This window comes from Monodelphis domestica, chromosome 1 (assembly GCF_027887165.1).
Source record: "Monodelphis domestica isolate mMonDom1 chromosome 1, mMonDom1.pri, whole genome shotgun sequence".
Classification (NCBI taxonomy): Eukaryota; Metazoa; Chordata; class Mammalia; order Didelphimorphia; family Didelphidae; genus Monodelphis; species Monodelphis domestica.
The window spans coordinates 337,623,421-337,645,808 of NC_077227.1; the positions used below are offsets into that span (position 1 = coordinate 337,623,421).

At 35.4% G+C, this 22,388-nt stretch overlaps 1 protein-coding gene across 4 annotated transcripts in view; it reads left to right on the forward strand.

Moving 5' to 3' along the window:
• UBE2D2 (ubiquitin conjugating enzyme E2 D2) overlaps positions 1-22,388 on the forward strand; it is a 40,287-nt gene that overhangs the window by 11,092 nt on the left and 6,807 nt on the right. For 3 of the 4 annotated variants that reach the window (XM_007473710.3, XM_056811376.1, XM_056811377.1), the window contains exons 2-5: positions 13,096-13,159; positions 18,806-18,837; positions 18,918-18,995; positions 19,077-19,182. In XM_007473710.3, coding sequence (XP_007473772.1) covers positions 13,096-13,159; positions 18,806-18,837; positions 18,918-18,995; positions 19,077-19,182 — 280 coding nt within the window. Of the gene's footprint in view, positions 1-240; positions 465-13,095; positions 13,160-18,805; positions 18,838-18,917; positions 18,996-19,076; positions 19,183-22,388 lie in introns of those variants that run through there. The other variant, XM_007473711.2, reaches the window with a different exon arrangement.

Sequence of the window (22,388 nt, forward strand, 5' to 3'; positions counted from 1 at the left end):
CAAAATTTAACTCTAGGTTAACAAACTTAAGTGCTTATCCTCAAATTGGAAATAACCCAGAAACCAGTGCTTGACTCATTTGGTGGGATTTGCTGGAGGGGAACAAAAAAGTTGGGGTGCCATTCTCTTTTCCCCTCCCAGCCTCCAATTATGGCCTATACACCCACCACTTTTTAGTATCCTCAAAGCATCCCAGGATGGAACTTTTACTCTTTCCTCTCTTTTCCCTCTCTTCTCCAGGTTGGGGCCATGGTGGTGATCAATGTGGTATGTGTGGAGGCATTTCTTGCAAAATAACCAAAGTTCCTTTTTGGTGTTTATGGACCACAGATGTACCTCCTAACAGCATCTTTCCCAGACTCTTGCAGACAACTTGAGGAGTGACATACTTACTAGGCAGATGTCATCAACACCAGGGGTCAGCCGGAGACCCTGGCTACCCAAGTGCCAGAGAGCAGCCTCTGGTATTATCATGTTTCCTTCACTGCTAATTCCCAGGGTGCCCCCCCCCCCAAATAGTGGCATCAGGTAGCCTAACTGACCACGTTCTGGAAGCCTTGATCTATCTCCTTCCCCCTTTTTAAGCTTTGAATTGAACATAGAAATATACCTAGAGGCACATACCTTCAAGCCTGAGAGCCCTAAGTTGAGGACACCAAAGTAAGAGAATACCTATGTTATCTTTCTGTAGCAGCCTGTTCTGTCTCTCCTATGTCATACATAAATGGGACAAGGGAGTGAATTTACTTTGTGGGATAAAAAAATGAGCAAAACATTGCTAATAAAAAGGAGACTATCTAAATTTGAGTGTTTTTATTAAATACTGTGGATACTTGGAAATATTCATTCAAACTAGGCAAACAAACAGTTTTACTTTGCCTTTCATTACCTTTAAAACTCTGTCAAAGGGAGATTGATTTAATAGGTGTTTCTGAGGGACTTGAAAGGCAATATGGTATGGTGGGTAGAGAACTGGCCTTAAAGATCAGAAGCCCTACTTCTAATACATGAGCTTTGTGACCTTGAGCAAGTCACTTAGCCTCTTGGTGCTTTGAGCAACTAAGTTGTGGATAAATGTTTAACTTATATTGATTACAGAGAATTTTCCTCACCTGGGAGCCAATAAAATCACAGGTCCAATCCAAGATACTTAGAACTGTTTAAAACTCAAGTTTTTGATAGCTCTTATCCTATGATTCACTTGGATGTTTCAGTTAACACAGCGTTAACCAGGAGCTTCTTATGTCTAGGTCTTTGTTTTGTTCAATTCTAAATAGATTGGCTTCTTATTTTAAGGGGAACAGTGTTAATTCTTATTTTATAGGATGTGAGACAGAATATATTGAAAGACATTTCCTGAAAATTTTTTGGGCTTGTTCACATAAATGGGGGGGGGTCACCCTTAGGCTAGATGCTGTGATATATAGAGTATATTTAAGGATCACTATTCTCCCATGTTCCTACAAAGTTTCAGTGGGGGAAAGGAGGAGATTCTAACACAAAACAATGAGAAATTAAAACAACATATTTAAATGCTAAGTTACATAGTATGAAGTGAAGGTGCAAAAGGAGAGCAACAGAATGGGGGGGGGCAGTAATCATAATTGATAAAAATTTATTCAAAACATACAAAGTTTATCACAACATCCATACCCCTAGATAAGCTATCATGGGTATTGAATATGTGAGGAAATGCCGTGGTGGGTGAGTTATTGTTAAATACTAAATAAATTTTAAATAAATTAAAATAATTAAAAAGCCCTCAGTTGGGAATGTAAGAACCAGGCAGTCATTCCCCAAGTAATAGGTGCTTACTCTACCTCAGGTACTATGCAAAGTGCTGGGGTTAAAAAAAAAGAAGCCACTACTACCACCATCCCCAATCTCACATTCTGGTGGGATGATAAATGAAATGAAAGATGATCTGAGAATGAAGAGCACTAAAGGGAATGGAGGAAGACAAGTAGGGAAGGCCTCTTGCATTCAAGCCTAGTACTGACAGAAGCCAAAAGGTGCAGTTGAAGAATATTCCAGACCTAGGGTACAGCTAGTGAAATTAAAAAGTTGAGAGAATGTCATATGAGGAACAGCAAGTAAGCCAATTCACCTGGTTTGTTTTCAGAGGAGATAACTAAGGTAGGAAGAGATCCCTGTGAGGGTATTTAAAAGCCAAGCAAATAATTTTATGTTTTATCATAGAGGGATCAAGAGTTTTGGATATAGGAGGAAGTGGTGACAGGGTCAGACATATGCTTTAGGAAGATTATCTTGGCAGCTGACTTCAAGGATGGATTGTAGTAAGGAAAGACTTGAAGACCAAACAAGAACCTATTGACGTGACCCAGACATGAGGTAATGGAAAACTGTTTTGTTTTGTTTAAGGTATTGAGAATAATAGAAGGAATGAGGGTTGGGAGGAAAAGTGAGTTTTGTTTTGGATGTGTAGGGTTTGAAATATTTACAGGATATCGAGGTTGAGATGTCTTAAGAGAGTCAGTCTGGGATAGATGAGTAGACCTAAGAATTCTTTGCATAGAGATAATTATTGAATCTAGGAGAGGAGAGGATATTGAAAGTATATATATAGAGAAAAGATGGTCCAGGGTATCTTGGAGGATACTCTCATATAGTGGGCATAACCTGGAGGAAGATGTAGCAAAGGAAACTTTGGAAGGGTCAGAAAGGTAAGAGAACCAGAGCAGTATCACAGAAACGTAAAGAGGAGAGAGTATCCAGGAAAAAAGGGTGAATGACATCAAGACCTGTAGAGAGATCTAGAAGGAATAAGAAGAGGCCATTAGATTTAGTAATTGAGGGATCATAGTAACTTTGGAGAAAGCTGTTTCATTTGAATTGAGGTTGAAAGCCAAACTACCCACTGTTTAGAATCCAGTGAGAGGAGAAATAGAGAAACATTTTTATACATTACTAGTGATCCTAAATTGGTCTAATTTTTCCAGAAAACAGTGATACATGATTAACTTCAAAACTGTTTCTTCCCTTAGCCTGGCAATTCATCTTTTAGGAATAAATCCTAAGGAAATAATGCAAAAGAACATAATTTGTTCAAATATTCAAATACATTGAGATTGCTATTTGTAAATATCAGAATATTAAAAATGACTCAGATGCCTGAAAATAACTTGTAGGTGTTATTAACCCCATTTTACAGGTGAGTGAACTGAGGCCAATAGCAGTAAGTGGCTTGCCCAAGATTATAGCTAAATAAATGTAAGAGACCAGATTTGAACTTGGGTTTTACTGATGCAAAAACCAGAATTCTAGCCACTCTGCCACCTGTATACACCTTTTTTAAAAAATGGCAAAATCACATTGATTTCAACTATGTTATGAAAGTCAAATTCTGTTTAAAGCAAGGCTTTTTACTGTAATTTGTGTCATCTCTAAAGAAAATGTATCAAGCAAAGGTCCTTCCAACTTTATTTTAAATCATTCCCTTTCTGCATTCAATGAAATTCCCCAAACTATCTCCATCCTTTACTGGTTTATGCAGTTCTTTGTGTCTGGAAAGATCCCCTCTCTCTCATCTTTAACATTGACATCTTATTTTGAGGGTTGCCTCAGGTGAACTTCCTCTGTGAAGTGTCCCTTCCCTTCTAAAATTACCTTTATGTTGCTTTGGATCTGTCCTATCTTCCCCTTCCCCTATAGAATGTAAACCCTTTGAAGGGTAGAGACGTATCTTTGATTCCCCTGTGCTTTTTTAATAAATAAGCACTCAATGAGCATGAGTTAGTCAATTTTTATAATGATGGGATAGTAATGGTATGTTTGTTGAGTATATATACTAAACAGCTTTTCTCAGAGGTTTTTTTCTCCCTTGACTTACAAAGATTCCCTCCACTTTTGTGACTTTCTTGACTTAAAGCTTTTTTGGTTTAGTTTTTCAAAAACTTTTGAAGTTTGATTTATTATAAAATAAAAAGAAATCTCAGTTTCTATAGTATATCTTGTATTTATGCCTGTTTTGTAAAATACTTATTTTCATAATTTTAGAATTTATTAATTGAATTTCCCAGACCGTCATGGAACGCTACAGGTTTTTCTGACCTTCAGGATATTTGTAGCTCATAAGACTTTGATTAGTGAAATTTATTCTGGCTTTTAATGGCTTGCTATAGGTTAAAAAAAAAAATCTCAACACTGGACTCCAAGAACAATTTTTTATCTTATTTTAATCGAATTGGAATATTATGTTTTATGTATTTAAAAATAATATTTTGAGAGGGAGTGCCGGAAGAGAGTCACAATACAGAAAGTAACCCCTTCTCCAAAGATTGTGTGGTTCTCATCAATCTCTTCAAATTGTTCAACGGTTCTTAGGAAAAAATGTTTCTGGCTTTTGTGCTTAGATAACCATTTAACTTTTTTTTTCTTTTAAAGCCAGAAGTAACAGCCTTTTTAAAAACTAGCAGTCTATACCATTGAATAAATATATTGATTTTCTTTCCTCTATATCAAAAGCAAAAATTTTTTAAATTTTTATCATTTATCCAAAGTTCCATTTATATATTAGTATATGATATATACTATAAAGGTTTAGGAACTTCAAACATGTTCTAAACACATGACATCCATCTAAGCATGAGTTTTGTGTTATTTTAAAATTCAACAGTGACCAAGAGTGTACAATACTAGTTAGCATCAAGAATCATTTATATAAGCTTACTTGTAGCAGGCATTGGGAATGCAAATATAAAATTGAGAACAGTACCTTCCCTTAAGGAGCTTATGTTCTTCATAGAGGTGGTGGACAGGTGAGAATACATATTCATAAATAACTACAAGATATATAAAAAATTATTTGGGAGATGAGCTGATAAGGATCAAGAGAATCAGGGAAGGCTTTTTAAAATTGTTTAACCCTTACATTCTGCCTTAGACTCAATACTAAGTCCAAGGCAGAAGAGTGCTATGGGTTAGGCAATTGGGGTTAAGTGACTCACCCAGGGTCACACATCTAGGCAGTGTCTCTAAGGTCAGATTTGAACACAGAACTACCTGTCTCCAGGCCTGACTATCCACTAAGCCATCTACCTGCCCCAAGAAGGGCCTTTTGAAGGAAGTAGCAGCTCCTGTAGTTGAACTTTAAAAAAAAAAAAACACAAAAAAACCCCTTACCTTTCATCTTAGAATCAATACTGTGTATTAGTTCCAAGGCAGAAGAGCAGTAAGGGGGGCTAGGCAATGGAAGTTATAAGTGACTTGCCCAGGGTCACACAGCTAGGAAGTGTCTGAGACCAAATTTGAACCCAGGACCTCCCATCTCTAGGCCTGGCTCTCAATCCACTGAACCATTCAGCTGGCCCCCTGTAGTTGAACTTTAAACAGAGCTAGAATTCTTAGAACAGTAGGTATATATATGTACAAGGGCATGGATGAAGTCTAGAGCTAGAATATCCTTTACAAAGAATAACAGATAGACCTGTGAGAATGACAACTATGGTTTCTTCTCATTTAAACTAATAATACAAGCTTTCTAATCATTAAGTTTATGGTTTGCCTACTTTGTTGGAACAAGAAATAATAGACACTATAGTTAATCCTGCCCTGGTTTCTTTCTTCTTTTCCTCCATATCTTGTGCTATTTTCCTCAGATTAACTGGTTTCTTATTGGTCTGTAGTCATATATTTTAGTAGAATGTAAGGTACTTGAAGGCATGAACTGGTTCTCATTTGTATTAGTGTACAATATTCCAGTGCTTAATGCAATGCTTTCTTTGCATATGATGAAAACCAAGACTGCTATAATGTTAGACTACCATATCCAGATTTGTTCATTATAAAGTTGTTCAACACAGCTATCAACCTTCCTATCCCATCTTCTACCCCATTACCTCTACTACTTTTTTTAAAACATCCTTACCTTTTGTCTTAGAATCAATACTATATATGGTTTGCCCAGGGTCACACAGCTGGGAAGTGTCTGAGACCAGATTTGAACCTAGGACCTCCCATCTCTAGGTCTGGCTCTTAATCCATTGAGCTACCCAGCTGCCCCCTCCCTCTATTACTTTTTCCTCTGAGGGATTTTGCTATTAGAAATTAAAAGTAAAAGTTGAATTGAGACTTGATTGCATGGTATATGGTTTTAGAACTGTGATAAGGAGGTAGAGGCTATGAGAGGTAAAATAGTTGCCTAGGATCATAATGAAGTAGGTAGAAGAGCTACAGTTGAAACTTGAATCCTATGACTCTTAAGTTCAGCACACTATTTAATTTACCAAAATGCTACAGGAATTATGGACTAAAATTTTCTGACCATGCTACCTGTAATAAATTGGCACCTAAAAGTTGGTCAAATTTATTAATATTAAAATTGGGATTTTTATAATTTCTGAGTGAAATAGGGAAGAATAAACAGTTCAAAAAACAGAATGGAATTCATCCCCAAAGAACCAAATTAATAAGATCATGGCTATTTAGAGATGGAAAAGGACCTTAGAAATTATTTAAGCCATCATATGACAGTAAGTTCATAGAAAATAAGCAATTTGCCCAAAGTAATACAGGTAGAAAGTGACAAGTCTTGAGAATCTAATATGAGGCTCATTTCCACTGTACAATCTTATTTTAGAGTTAAAAGGCATTGAACTTAATATAAGTCTCTATCCCTGGCTAAATATGGCACAAGGAAAAAATGGCTCCAGGAGACGCTACCAAAGACTCATGATTGATGTCTGAAAGGAAGAAGTGATAACAAAAGAGCCTGAAACAATAGAGGGTGCAAGAACCTTTAAGAAATGATGAGTGAGGGGCAGCTAGATAGAGTACCAGGCCTGTAGTCAGGAGAACCTGGGTTCAAATGTGACCTCAGACATTTTCTAGCTGTGATTCTGGCCAAGTCTAATTGTCTATGACCCTTATTGCTGTTCTGTCTTAAATTAACATTAAGATAGAAAGTAAAGGTTTTTAAATTTAAAAATAAGAATACAAATGTTAGGCCTTCATTTATGGGTAAAGTTTTGGGGGTTATTAAAAGACATTTGCAATTTCCTGTAGGGATATAACAGTGGTCTATCTGTGTGTTCTAACATTATGCTTGAGATGGGGAGGAGGGTGAAGGATGTTTTAAGTGGCACCTTTATGGTAAACTTTTATAGAACAGGAATATCTCAGTCTGGGCTGATAGGATTTTGATCTGTATCACTAGAGGGGGAATATGTATAGCAGTGAGGTTATAGATCCATTGAATATGTAGGTACTAAAATGCTAAGATTTCATTATCCCTGTTTCTTTGCTTAGAAGCCTGATCAGTGTTGCTGGGATCATGCTGGTCTTCCATTTCCCTTAACTTGTGTGTTGTAGGTTCTTACCCTAATTTTTTTTTTTAGGTCAAATCATACACATCTCTTATTAGTTATTAGTTCTGTTTTATCTTTCTGGAGGCTTGATGTTGGCTTTAGTGTTGTCTCAAATGTTGAGGTTAGTTGCCTTAGGGGAGGTAGTGAGTGCCTTCCCTATAAAAGGGATTGAAATGGAGGCTGAATGACCACTTGTCCAAGGATTTTGTTTTTGATACTGATTGGCCTTACTGACCTTTGTTGTCTCTTCAGAGTCTATCACTACATTTTTGTCTAATTAGTCCTGCTCTTCATTTCCCAGTATTGTGGAAAGTATAACTTCTAATATATTCATATCATTTTCTTAGATCATTTTCAGGATGACAGTGTTGCATTTTTAATAATATGATATAGATAGAGAAAGCATTTGACTTGGAGAGAAGTTTCTGGGTTCAAGGCTTGACTGTGCCAATTATCTAGTGACAATTTTATTCTCTTTGGCAAGTCATTCTCTTTTCTGAGCCAGTTTAGAATGGCTTTCCTATCTCAAAGGATTCCCATGAAGATCAAATGAATTATGTTTGAAACTACTTTATAAGTGACCTGTTATTTAGCACTCTTTAAGGTCTTTATCTCTTTTATATATATAAAAGCAATGCTAGAGAAATAAATATATATGGAGGGAGGGAGGGAGGGAGGGAGGGAGGGAGAGAGAGAGAGAGAGAGAGAGAGAGAGAGAGAGAGAGAGAGAGAGAGAGAGAGAGAGAGAGAGAGAGAGAGAGAGAGAGAGAGAGAGAGAGAGAGAGAGAGAGAGATAAAGGGAGGGGGCAGAGAGCTGCTACATATCCCTAAATCTTTTCAAAATTTCAAGAATTTCAGTGGATTCTTTAGTAAGACCATTTAAGGAGTCAAATTCAAGCCTTTTATCCATGTGTTTCTAAACAAAGGTTTTAATCTGGTGCCTATGAACTTTAAAATATATATATATATATTTTATAACCAACCATATTTCACTATAACTTGTTTCCTTTGTGATATAATGCATCTTATTTTATGCTTCTAAAAACATCATTCAGAAAAGGAATCCATAGGTTTCACCAGATTGCCAAAGGGATCCGTGACACACAAAAAAGGTTAAAACCCCTGCCCAAGACCAAAAACAATGTCTCTCAAGTAAACATTTATTATTTTCATAAAGATCAGGGTGGATTTAAAAAAAATGTTTAAAAAAAACAACTACATGCCATCAGTTTAGGTACAAATCAACTCTTTATGCAGAAGTAAGCATATGAAAGGGGGGAAATTATGAAAATTATTTAATCCTCTTTATTCCCAAAGAAGTTAAATCATCTTTGTCAACTCTGCTTTATCTTCTGAAAGTAAACTGTACCTCCAAATAGAAATACCTTAAAGAGAAACGGGATAGTAATTTAGTGCACTTGGGGAGGTTAGTTTTTTCCAGAGAAATTTGGTTTTTTTTTTAGGATTTCTTAACTTTAAGGTAAAATGTACTATGAATATGAAATATCTTCTTTTAGAATCTTGTGGGTTTTCAGTCATATCAAATATATTTGTTAAGACAGGGTACCTATTGAAGTGTGGAATGGGAAGAATGGAGTTAAGAGATTAAAAAAAGAACAACGAACAAATTGCTAGCTGGATTTTGGATAAGGCTTTACCATAACATTTTGACCAGTATCTATAATATAAATCTGAATACAATTCTGTTTTAACTGGAACAAAAAAGGAGGTGGGGGGAATTCCTTTGTGAATATTTAGTTAAAATCACAAGCTTTTTAAAAAATATGTATTAGCATCCATTTTAATGTTCTACTTAGCTCATTGTCAATATTTGGTAGATCTTATTAGTTTTTATAATTTTATTCTAATTACTTTTTCTCTTTTTTTCCCCTGCTACTATATTGGTCTGAATATGCTATGGTTGTTTTTTAAAACTTCTATGATCTCGAAAAAAAATCCAATTCATTGTATAATTGTTCTCTTGGTAAAAAAGCAAGTGAAAATGACAAAAATAAAGAAAGCAGTGATCATAAAAATGTAGGATTTCTTTATTATTATTATTATTATTTTAAAACCCTTACCTTCTGTCTTGGAGTCAATACTGTGTATTGGCTCCAAGGCAGAAGAGTGGTAAGGGCTAGGCAATGGGGGTCAAGTGACTTGCCCAGGGTCACACAGCTGGGAAGTGTCTGAGGTCAAATTTGAACCTAGGACCTCCCATCTCTAGGGCTAGTTCTCAATCCACTGAGCTACCCAGCTACCCCCAGGATTTCTTTATTAAAGCAAATGCATTGTAAAGTTTTTATATAGTCATCTTTTGTGTAATTTTTTTGTGTACCTATTTATCTTCACTCCACGTACCCCATCTCATTTGAGAGCAATAATATATATTTAAACCAAGATTACTTTTTCCATCTGAATATAGTTGACAGTTTTGTAAAAGGCATAAAATTGGCTTACCAGCTAGGTTTTACTATCTACTACAGTTTTACAAAGAATAGTCTTAGGCCCTCAGAATCTCTCTCCAAACAGAACATTTTTTTGTTCTTGATGTTTCAACTACCACTACTAGGCAAATAATCCCCAATTTCTCTCCAGTTCTAACCCAAGGATAAATTCCGTAATTCTTAGTTCAGCATTCTTAATGCAAATTACCTTTCCATCTATAGTACCTACTTTTTCACAGAAATTTTCTTCCACAGATGGACCGAGTCTCACTTCGCTTTCGATTCACAATACATTCTTTCTTATGGCTTTGTTCTCTGTATTTCTCCTTACCTGATGGACCTCAGACCCCATTTTGTTTTACCTTTTCATTTTACTGATCTGGAAACTGAGGGCCTGTGACTTAAATTACTTGCCTCAAGGTCACTCAAGAGTAAGGATCAGAAAGAAGTAAGGCTTGAACTCCCATCTTCTGATTGCAGAGGCAGTGTTTTTTCTGCCCACAATGATCTGACACTTTAACTCTTGTAACACTTTATGTTTGTATCTGGACACGGCTCTTATAATTTCTTATGGCATATATACTTTGTGTTGTCCTTTACTGCTACATAACTTGCATTATTTAACATGCTTATTTATATATATAAAACATTTACTGTATTAATAAGTCTGGAGGAAGTAAGAATAGTTCCAACTTTAAAGTAAAGTTTGATAGTATGTATATTACCTCATCTAAATGTTTATAATCTCCATGAGGGTAGGAATAGCCCTCTACCTTTAAAAAATTATTATTCCACAGAATTGAGCACAGTGCTATGTATATCAGGTCTTGAATAAATATGTATTGAATTCAGACTCATGTGTTAGATTACTGAGAGTATTCTCAACCTTTTTAAGCATACTTAGCTTTGGATTAGCTCTTCAGTGCCCTGTTAACTTCTATGGTTCTTCCTTCTATTTTCTATGATCAGGCCTGAAATCTAAGAGAAACAATAATTGAAGGAAAGAAGTAGAATTTGGTAGCAAATCTACTAGGACTGTTTATAGAAAGTTTTATCTGTAGCCATCCTTGCTATCCTAATCTCTGCCCAAATTTCAGTTATTTGTAATCCTTTAAGGAGATTGGCTGTTTCATAATAACCACAATTGATATAGGCTGTTTTCAGCTGCTTTCTGCTAGCTAGAAGAAAACAGGCTCAAATAACTGGGGAGCAATGGCAGGTAAGCTGGGTTAAGGATGGATATTTAAAGATTCTTTGTTTATCGCCTTTGTATTTGTAACTTCTTAGGATTGTTGATGAAGGTAGCTAGTGGTTTGGCTGTAGTGTTTGTATCCTAAAACCTTCTTGGAAAATATAGAACACCAATTACAATAATAAGCACAAATAAGGGATCTTTGTGCCTTTGCCAAGAAAGTTCTCCTTTCCTTCCACACTGAAGATGCTATTAATCCTTACAAGCTTAGTTTAAATAAGCCTCCCTCTCTGAATCTTTCTAGCACTTTTTAAAAATGCTTCTTGTGGTGGTTACCATAATATGCTCTGTACTATATCTGTTACTTATATACTTGCCTTTCCCCCTTCTGAATTGTAAGCTGAGGACTGGAACTTGTGCTTGCTTCCTAGTAGGTTCTCATGATATATGTTTTTGAAGGGTCTTCTCTAAGACAGACGTGTCAAACATGTAGTGTGACCCACAATACTCCGAGATGCAGTTTGAAGTAGATTAGAATGTAATTGGGAAATATTTAACAAAATAAATAAAAATATAAACATTTATAATATATAGATTTTAAAACGGGTCCTTTTGTGTGGCTCAAAAGGATCCTTTTGTATGGGTAACTGGCCCCTATTTTTATTTGAGTTTGACACCACTGCTCTGAGAGACCATACCAACCCATATATTTTACAGAGGAGGTTCCTTGACTTGTCCAAGGTTTTATAGGCAATCTGTCCCAAATATAAATGCAGATCTTTTGAGTCCAGGAACTAGCACTCTTTCCACTGCACCATACTGCTTTTGGCTATGCTAAATAACTTGGTTATTTCCTTATTATTTGGCTGCTGTACTTGTGTTAATGCAACATAAGTTTGGCTTAGCATTTTTTTCCCTTTAAAGCAGGTCCAGCTTATAGTTGGCTCTTATCAGGAGGTCCCTAATGATAGCAGTCAAACATGACAAATCTGTCTCACAAATAAAAATAGTGATGTTTCTAGATTTTATTCCTTGAGGTCACCTTTAGTGTAAAATGTTAACTCTTGTTTTGTAAAAGATGAAAAAAAAACGTATAGGTTAAATCAATTTACTTGATTTCCTAAATTCCTATCATAGCTCATTTTATTTAGCATTTTAGTTCAGAATTAAAAAATTTTAAAAATAATTTCTAAAATCTTATATTTAGATATTGTGGCAATATGCAAAAGAAACATATACTTTGACTCAAATAAAGCAGTGCATTATTAATATTTGTGTAACATTTTTATAGACAAATTCTGTGCTAGAGTAAGAATTAAGGAGCTTAAAATTTTCCTTTTTCCAAACCCCTCTTTAATTTCATGAGTTGTGTGGATAGAAAGATGACTAAAACTGGAACTGTCTAAGGGTTGAGATATAACACATAATACTACACTTAAATTTATTCCTTACATTTTAGAACTACTTGTGACCCAGTCCATGGACTATCTGGTTCTCCTTAATTTATACATTCTTCTAACATATTACTGATACTGGGAAATATAAGTGCAAACAGAAAGCATAAATAATTAAGCAAAGTACTTTTGTTTTAAATATCAGAAGCAGAAAACTCCAGTCCTTAAAGAGAAAAAAAGCCCTGGTTCTATTTCCATTTGAAAACTGTTTGCCTTTAATATATAGTAGGACATTGTTATTAAGGAGGAGATAGTATTATTGAGAAACATTATTATTGGAAAATTATTATTCAGGAGGATCTCCAGAAGTCTTCTTATAGTTGGTTTATTTTATAGTTAGCTTACCCTTATTTTAACAGGCTTTACCTTCTAGAATCTGAAGTGTTTCGGTACTGATTGGAAAAGCTTTTGAATGTCGGAAAGGGAATGTAGGGGAGAAGATATTTGTAGCTCCTGGACAAGAATACCAACTTTAATGTAATGTAGTTCTGAAGACTCAACTGAAGTTAATATTACATTGCCATAAAGAGAATTTTTAGATTGGTCCCTGGGAAGAGGAGCCCAATGAAGAAGTAGGGCAAAGAGACTGGGTAAACCTGTGAAAAATATAACTCTCTTAAGATGATATGATTTCCATTTTCTTCTATTGAGTAAACCTTTCTTCCTCTCTTTTTAAGGAGTTGAATGACCTGGCACGTGACCCCCCAGCGCAGTGTTCAGCAGGTCCTGTTGGAGATGATAGTAAGTACTTGATGAAATCATTCAGAACCTATATAGTTTAAAGTACTTTATAGAACCCAGAAAGAAGTCCTCTTTATGAGAGCATAAACTATAAGATAATAGGGCAGATAATATGCACTTTTCTTGAGTGGCCCTTTTTTAAGTAGTTGCACTTACTTTCAACTTATTTTTAGAAGCTCATTAGGAATAGAGAATAGAGTCAGAAACTGGCTAAAACTCTTTATATGTCTATTGGATAACAACTATGAACTTGCATTAGACATTTGTCCAGCTTAGTATAAATAGCCTATTTCCTACCCTACCCTTCTTTTGGCAAGGATATCTCACATAAGAGTTTGACTTCAACTCTAAATAGCAAATTGTTTCCCTTAAAAGCAGAAGAGGAAACTTATAAAGTGTTCTGTGTTTTTTGGTTGTCTTACAAAACTTAGTATTTGAGGGGCAGCTAGATGCACAGTGGATAGAGCACCAGGCCTGGAGTTGGGAGGACTTGGGATCAAATCTGGTCTCAAGATGCTTCCTAGCTATCATGAACCCAGCCAAGTCATTTAACCACCCCCCTTGCCTAGCCCTTACCACTCTTCTTCACTAGAATAGATTCTTAGTATCAATTCTAAAACAGAGAAGGTAAGTTGTTTGTTTTTAACTTAGTATTTGGGTTAACCATGTTTAATAGCTTGAGAGCTGTGGGTATTCTGAGTTACTGCTATATAAAAGAATGCATCAGACAGACAGACAGACACCATTGCATGGACTTATCACTACTGTTGGTAGCTAGCTAGCTATAAGTTTTATTATTGCCTCTTTTTAGGTTAGTGTCGTCTAGTTGCCTAGCCAGCTTTTTCAGAGGAATGTTTCAGCTAATACTTCTCAATCTAAAATTCTTGAGAACATGTTTATGTCCATAATGACTCAGAGAAAATTGAGCTTTTAAAATAATATTCTCTTCCTCCCCCTCTCCCCAGTTTTGATAATAGGAAATGTGAGATTGGAATATCTTATTAAGATTTTGTTATGGGCAGGGTGGGTGTGGTTTCAAATTTTCCTAGTATAGCCAAGGGTTAAAAAGGATTCCTTTATAGTGACAGAATAAGGGATCTTAATTGTATACAGAGAATAAATGATAAACTTTTAAATTAAATAATGAAAAAAAATCTTAGTGTTTTCCCTTCTACTTTTGCCTCTTTCTAATAAGGAAAGAAAAAAGATAGTTTATTATTTCCTTCAAATTGCCCATGTAATTTTTTCTTTCAGCAGGATTTTTAGCCAGAGTTCTCAAAAGCTGAGAAAGTGATTGAAAACTTCCACCATAACAAAGACTTGGGGGGCTATACATCGAATGTACTTTTCATGTCCAAAGTAATTTACCTTTGCTTTTGCAGTTAACCAGGATTATTATTGGCACAATCACATTTCCTGTTCCCAAGTGCAGAGGTGGGGGTGGGTGGGGTGGGGAACACATTATTGCTTATAGAAACTCTTCCTTAGTTAAATAAAATGCCTTCTACTTTGCAACCTCAGTGTTCTCCTTTATAGCGTTTAATAGCATAGGTGCTATGTAAATATCTAGCATTTAGATGCCCAAAGTGAAGAACTAAGGCTCCTCTCTTGGAAGAATAGCCTACAATTTGTTCATTTAAATGTTCCTTATAGGTTTTACGAATAGTACCACATACTTACATGGTGATATTACATTTGTTATCTCACTTGAGCCTTACCACAACCCTATGAAATGTCATATAAGTACTAGTTACCTCATTTTACAGGTAAAGAAAATGAGTATCAAAATGAAGTGACTTTTCAAAATCAGACAACTGAGTGGCAGAACCTGGATTTAAATTCAGTATTTCTGTCTCCCAAGTTCTGTGTTCTTATCCACTATCCTAAATTGCTTCCCTTGGCCTCTATGTCTTATAAGTGGGAGATTTAACTTTATTTGAATATGTATATTTGTGACTACATATTGACTTTTTAAATTTGTTGCATAAAACTTTTTTAATTTCTTGTGAAGATTTGACAGGCAGGAAGAAACACACACACACACACACACACACACACACACACACACACACACACACACACACACCCAAGGGTTTGTTGCTCACATAAAACTGCTTAATTTTCTCTTCCCTCCCCCCCCCCCCCCCCCACTTGCTTGAGTTCAGGTCAGTAGAGATTTCTGCATTCCTATAAGCAAATGTTAACAAATACTATTTTTTTTAAAATCCATACCTTCTGCCTTAGAAATAGTATGTATTGGTTCCGAGGCAGAAGAGTGGTGAGGGCTAGCTAGGTAGTGGGGGTTAAGTGACTTGCCCAGGGTCACACAGCTAGGAAGTATCTGAGGCCAGATTTGAACCTGGGACACCTATAACCCTGGCTTTCAATCCACTGAGCTACCCAGCTGCCTCCTCAACTAAGTTCATTTTTTTAATTTTAAATCAATGTTTTGGTTAGGCCCTTTATAGTCTCTGGAGAAGGCTCTTTTCCAATATAACCAGAAGGTTTTTGAACCTCATTATGTGGAACATTCTGACTTTTATTTAATCCTTTTTTTTTTAATCCTTGAGGCAGTTTTTGTTTTTGTTTTGATGCTCAAATAATCATGTCACATAGGCCTCTAGAATTTAATTACATGAGTTAAAGTGATCTCTCCTTCCCTTGAACACATGTATTATTTGGTACCACTCATTGTACTTAACTGCCTTCTGACTTAAGACTGTAATAAAATGCATGCAGGGCTGAGGCAGGATTGTGGTGCTGCTTACTATAGAGTTATTACCTTGAATGTCACTTAATCTGTATGGTCCTCTGCTCTTTCTAGCTGTATCAGGTTATGGTGAGGATCAGTTAAAATGTTAGGAAGGGGGCAGCTGGGTAGCTCAGTGGATTGAGAGCCAGGCCTAGAGATGGGAGGTCCTTGGTTCAAATCTAGTTCAGACACTTCCCAGCTGTGTGACCCTGGGCAAGTCACTTGACCCCCATTGCCTAGCCCTTACCACTCTTTTGCTTTGGAACCAATATACACTATTGATTCCAAGACGGAAGGTAAGGGTTAAAAAAAAAAAGTTAGGAAGAAATTTAGAAAGATAAAATTTTATTTGTGTGTGTGTGTGTGTGTGGTGTTTTTTTTTCCTTTTTTAAAAAAATCTGTTATTCAAACCCTACAAATTGTCTTTCTGGTTCCTTATGCTAAAATTATTACATAAAATTAGCAATTTAACTTCTTTTTAACAAAAAGAATTCTTGATTAAAAAAAAAGATAAAAAGCTCTCTTTAAAGAAAAAAATTTCTTTAGATTTGTTGTGGTTGTCATCCTACCCATCAGAGATCATATATATTGCCATATTTGTGCTTTTTTGTGGTACTGCTCCTGAGTTGTCTATGCATTCTTTCTAGATAACCAACAGTAGTAGCTCTAAATTGTTTTGTATCTGTTTCCTTTCTAGTTTACATTATTTTTGGTGCAATACATACACATTTATAAAAACAATATTGTGTGCAAGGCAGCAATTTAAAAATAGATTTGTCAACAAGTTGATGGTTTGATAGTATGGTTAATTGATATTAAGGGATTTATTTTAAAGCATTTAAAAAATATACCTACCCTGTGGTACAGAGGATCATATTAGATATTCATAGGAGATGTGTGACAAATTAACACTTTGCTTTTCTCTTTAAGAAACTAACAAGTCTTTTTTTAAGGTAAAAAAAAAACTATTGCAGATATGAATAATATGGAAATAGATTTTGAACAGTGATACATGTATAACCCAGTGGAATTGCTTGTCAACTCCAGAAGGGGGGGGGGTCACAAATCATGTAACCATGGGAAAATATTCTTAATTAATTTTACTGATGATGAAAAAGAATAGAAGCTTACAAGTCCCAGATAAATAAAAAGTAACTTGTTACATAGCTTATAATTGTTCTAAGGAACATAAACTAATGGGAGATGTCTGTCCCATCATATTTTAATTGTTTAAATTGGAAAAGAAATAGATCTTCCTAGTCCAACACTTTAGTGTAATGAGCCTTATTACAAAGATATTTGATTCATACTATAAACAAATTTGGTGACAAGAGTAGAAACAAGTGCTGGTTTCTCCAAGTCAAAAGATTTCCAGTAGAGATTAGAAAAAGATTTTTCACCAAAAATGCTTCGATATATTCATCTTCAATTAGCCAGTGATTCCATAAGTGCTAACTCCATTCTTATAAGCTGTATGCTGAAGAAGACATCAGCAGTACCATTACCTTTGTTTGGTCTCCAATGTTGCAGGTAAATGAGATAGTTACGGTGTGTCAGGGAATTGGAACAGATGACCCCCCCTTCCCCCCCAAGTTTTGGAAAATAGCGTATGCCTTAAATTTCCTCTAGGAAAATGGTTTTACTTTAAAATGCATTTTATTATTTAGAATTTTTTTCTTTCTTTTATTCCAGTCAGAGCTTGTGGACAAGCCTTAACTTTCAGCAAAACTTTGTAGTTCTTTTTTGGGGGGGAGGTGCAAATAACCCTAAACCAAGGGACTTAGCTTTTATGTCATGGACTTCTTTGATAATTTGAAACCTGTGGACCACTTCTTAGTATAATGTTTTAAAATATATAAACTAAAATGCCTAGGATTACAGAGGAAACCAGTTATAATTAAATACCTTCATCAAAATATTAAGAGAAAAGTTTACAGACTTTAGGGTTAAGAAGTCCTGCTCTAGACACAGAGATTAAGGTTCTCATGAATCTTGTTCAGTCATTTAGTTGTGTCTGACTCTTTATAACCCCTAAGAACCATACTGTACATGGGGTTTTCTTTGTAAAGAGTAGCTTGCAGTTTCCTTCAGCAGTGGATTAAAGAGAAACTGGTTAAATGACTTGATCAGGGTCACACAGCTAGTAATTATTGTCTGGGGTTGGATTTGAACTCAGATCTTAAGACACAGAGCTTTAATCCACTAAACCATCTATCTGCCTTTTACCTCATTATAATGATCATACCTATCTATGTTGGCCTGTTACTTCTATCCAGTACTACTAGAATGATAATGACGTTTCACTGTATTACAAAGACCTCTTCTAGGCTAATGGCATTATTTTAGGCTTTTGTTCTGTGAAATTGATGGCAGTGATAATGATCAGAAATTAAAACTGGCTAGGACCTTAGAGGTCACATAGTCCAAGACCCAAAGAAGCAAAAAGTGATTTCTTCAAAGTCATACAAGCAATAAATAGTAGAGCAAAAATTGAGTCTTAACACCAAATGTCATGTTTTCTGAAGCTTGAATGAATTTTGATTATTAAAAATAAGTGAGAATGGAATATCTAATCTTCTCAAGAAAGAATGTGTTTGTCTTTGACAGATTTCAAAGTATTTCAATCATAATTATTTTTAATTGGGAGTTTTACCACAGCATTGTAGAATGACAGCTAGACTCAATTTCTTTATAGACACACTCTCACTTGACTCGCCATGCTTCTAATTCCCATTCATAAAGTAAATTCACTCTGTCCTGGGTTCAGTATCAGGTATCTGTAATGTACATTGAACTTCTCAATTATGAGTCATTACCAAATATGAACTAAGTTTAGAGAAGTTAGAGTGGCTGATATTTGGGGTAATACCTAATGATTTCTTGTTCTTTTTCAGTGTTCCATTGGCAAGCTACAATAATGGGGCCAGTAAGTATTCAGCGTAATTTCAATATAGAATAGCCTGTGTAAGTCACTCATTATAACTACTTTTTCCTCTTCATCAACAGAATGATAGTCCCTATCAGGGTGGAGTATTTTTCTTGACAATTCATTTCCCAACAGATTATCCCTTCAAACCACCTAAGGTAGGTAGACTATGTGAATTACTTTCCTATATGCAATTTTTAAAACTTTGGTAAACCAAATTATGTGATACTTTTTTTTAGGTTGCATTTACAACAAGAATTTACCATCCAAATATAAACAGTAATGGCAGCATTTGTCTTGATATTCTACGGTCACAGTGGTCGCCAGCACTAACTATTTCAAAAGGTAAATTACATGTATATTACAAATAAATTTGTTGCTTAATAGTGAAATGTCTATAGATAATCGGTGATTTTCTATTCATAGATTAGGGAGTAAACAGTGATCACATGAGATACCAAATATCCCTCTAAAGCAATAGTTCTTAAAATTTTTTGTGTTGTGAACCCTTTTGGCAACTGGTAAAACCTATAAATAAAATAAAATGCTTAGGATCATAAAGGAAACAAATTACATTGAGAATACAGACTGTGGATAAAGAAGACCTATTGTGTATGCCCTAGTATCCAATCCTATAACTGTATTCATTTTGAAATGGTGATGAGCATAAAGTTATATCTTAAGTTCTACAATAATTGTAATGTGATACGAAATTATCTCTTGATTCCTATTGGTTACAATATCACAGGTACTGTCAATTCTGCCATTGTTTGTAGAGTAAATGCTAAATTTCAGTTAGAGGTGAGTGAAAAGATTGATTTTTTTTCCCACGTGCAAGTTCATGGACCCCAGATTAAAAGCCTCTGTTTTAAAGCATTCATTGTTACAGAGAACAAAGAATGCCTGTTAAAACAGGGAGAGTTGAAGGAATTTTCAAACTTGAACATATACCTCATAATCTAAGTTTAATAATAGATGTCATTCAAGAATGGAGGATGTAGTGTTATACAGCTGTAATTCCCACTACAGAGTCTAGTAGATCACTTGAGCTTGAGAATTATAAACTGAAGGAGAACTAAAGCCATTTCAGTATCTGTATTAAGTCTGTAAAGCAATGTGATGAGCCCCAGGGTGAAGGGGGAGCCACCAGGCCACTGAAGGAGGGGAGAGAGGGATAAATTGGTCTAGCTTAGAAATTGAATGGGTCAAAGCTTCCAGGCAAATGAATAGTGGGATTGGGCCTGTGAATGTTCACTGTGATTGTAGCCGAAGTGGGATAAGCCTCCCTTTCCCTTCTCCCTCCAAAGAAACACACAGAATAAAATATATGTAACATTTAAGTGAGTATTCTGGGAGGCTAAAATGAAAGTTTTTATAAGAAGTACTTATTAAAAATGCATACTCTGAAGGACTGCCAATGATTATATTCCATTTGAGTTTTTGTTCAGTGGCAGCTTTACCAGAAATTTTCTGCAATTGCATAAACAATACTACTTGAATCTTTTTAGAAACATGTTTGAGAAATGTAAAAATGTACTAGAAAATAATAGCAAAAGAGAATAAAAGTACCCACTGAGGATCAGCTGTTTACCACTGTACCTAATGATGAAACTAGGAGATGAAAGGGAAAAGATTAATTATATCATCCCTTGCTACATGTTAGATAATGTTATACACTGTGGCTATATACCAGGGGTTGACAAGCTACAGCCTGTGGACCAAATCCAGCCCCCCACCCACCCACCCCCTCACATGTTTTTGTATGGTCCACGAGATAGGAATGATTAAAACCATTTGTCCTATAAGCCACAGTTTGCCAACTCCTGCCGTATGCCATTATTCATATATAGTTTTCTGAAAGTAGATTTTAAACCTCAAGGCCTCTAATCAGCATCATAAATTGTGTTTGTATAAAACTATCTTTAACAACCCCCTACTTCACCCCCCAAAAAAGACAACTCAGAAAAGTCTTTTACCCTTGAATAACTACAAATTAAACTTCTCTTCAGAGAAAGCTGCTTCTCTTTGTGGACCTTCTTGTTATAGAGGCTTTTTGGATAGTATTTATGACTACCTTTTAATGTGTTTTTGTTGTTGTTGTTGTTGTTGTTGTTTAGACCTTTACCTTCTGTCTTAGAAATGATGCAAGTATCGATTCTAAGGCAGAAGAGCAGTAAGGGTTATCTATGCAGTTGGCATTAGGTGAGTTGGCCAGGGTCACACAGCAGCTAGGAAATGTCTGAGGTCAGAATTTAATCCAGGACCTCCTGGCACTCTATCCTTTATGCCCCTTTTTAAATGTACTTTGACTCAGTGACTCAGTTTAGAACCATCACTATCATGATTTAGTTGGGTCCAAAAAGAAGAGGTATTTCTAGGAAACTATAAAGCATACTCATAACTTTTTAGTTTTGCCTTTTCTGCTATGTCTGTTACCTTTTTACAAAGTCTTAGATACTATTCAAGAATATGTTTGATCTCTTGCTTCCTTTCATGTCTAAAAAACTATTTTTGAAGCTCAGAACCTCTAGAATTGATTCAGTGGTATTCATAATTTCATTTGGAATATTGCATTAGCTTTCTTGAAGTTTCATATGCTTACCATGCCTTATTTGACTAAATAGAACATATAAATACCTTTGTAAAGTTTTTATTCTTTACTTAGTTTAGTTGTAAGTCCCTTAGTGCAATCTCTGTTTTCAAATTTAACGTTGTTATATTGTGTCCATCTTAAATCAGGACAGTTTTCAAGGTGCATGTATATTGAAGAATATTTTTTAAAGCCATTTGCTGTGCTGTTAGAATTGAGAAAAGCTACATGTCCATATGCTAATGAAAGGGATGAGTATTAGGAATCTTCCTGATGAAGTATGTAGCCTAGGAAAGTTGAAGAAAAACACTAATAACCCATTACTTCAAGGGAGAATAAGAGGGTGGGATGCAGAGGATACAGTTTTAAAAGGTCAATCTACTAACTGAAGCTTAAGGAAGTAACAAAAAAGAATTTCCCCCCCAAATGATTGAAAGAAGAGTTGCAAGGTCTAATAGATATTGATTTGCTAATAGACTTGTAAAAAAGAAAAATGAGTTGTATAGTCACCAGCATGTAGTTCATATCAGGTGTCTGAAATTGGTTCAAATGGTGGGTTTAACATGTAAGAATGTCTGGCTGGATCTAACCTAATATTTTTTCATAGATTATATAATTTGTTGTTGCTCTCTATGTTTTTTTACTCAACTTTGAATTAACCATTTGAAAACTAGGAAGGCTGTTTTTATAGTTATTAAAATCTAGATGTGCCATAATGACTCATGGAATATGAATACCATTTGGAGGCAACCAAATGTTGGACCTGGGACTAGAAAGATCTGAGTTCAGATGTATCCTCAGACATTTAATATCTGTGCAAGCCAAGGCAAATTACCCTCTAGCCTGCCCCAGTTTCCTCATCTATAAAGTGATGATAGCAATACCATCTGTTTCTCAGAATTGCTGTGAGAATAAAATGAGACATTTATAAAGCACTTTCCCCTTACGTTTTGTTTTTCTG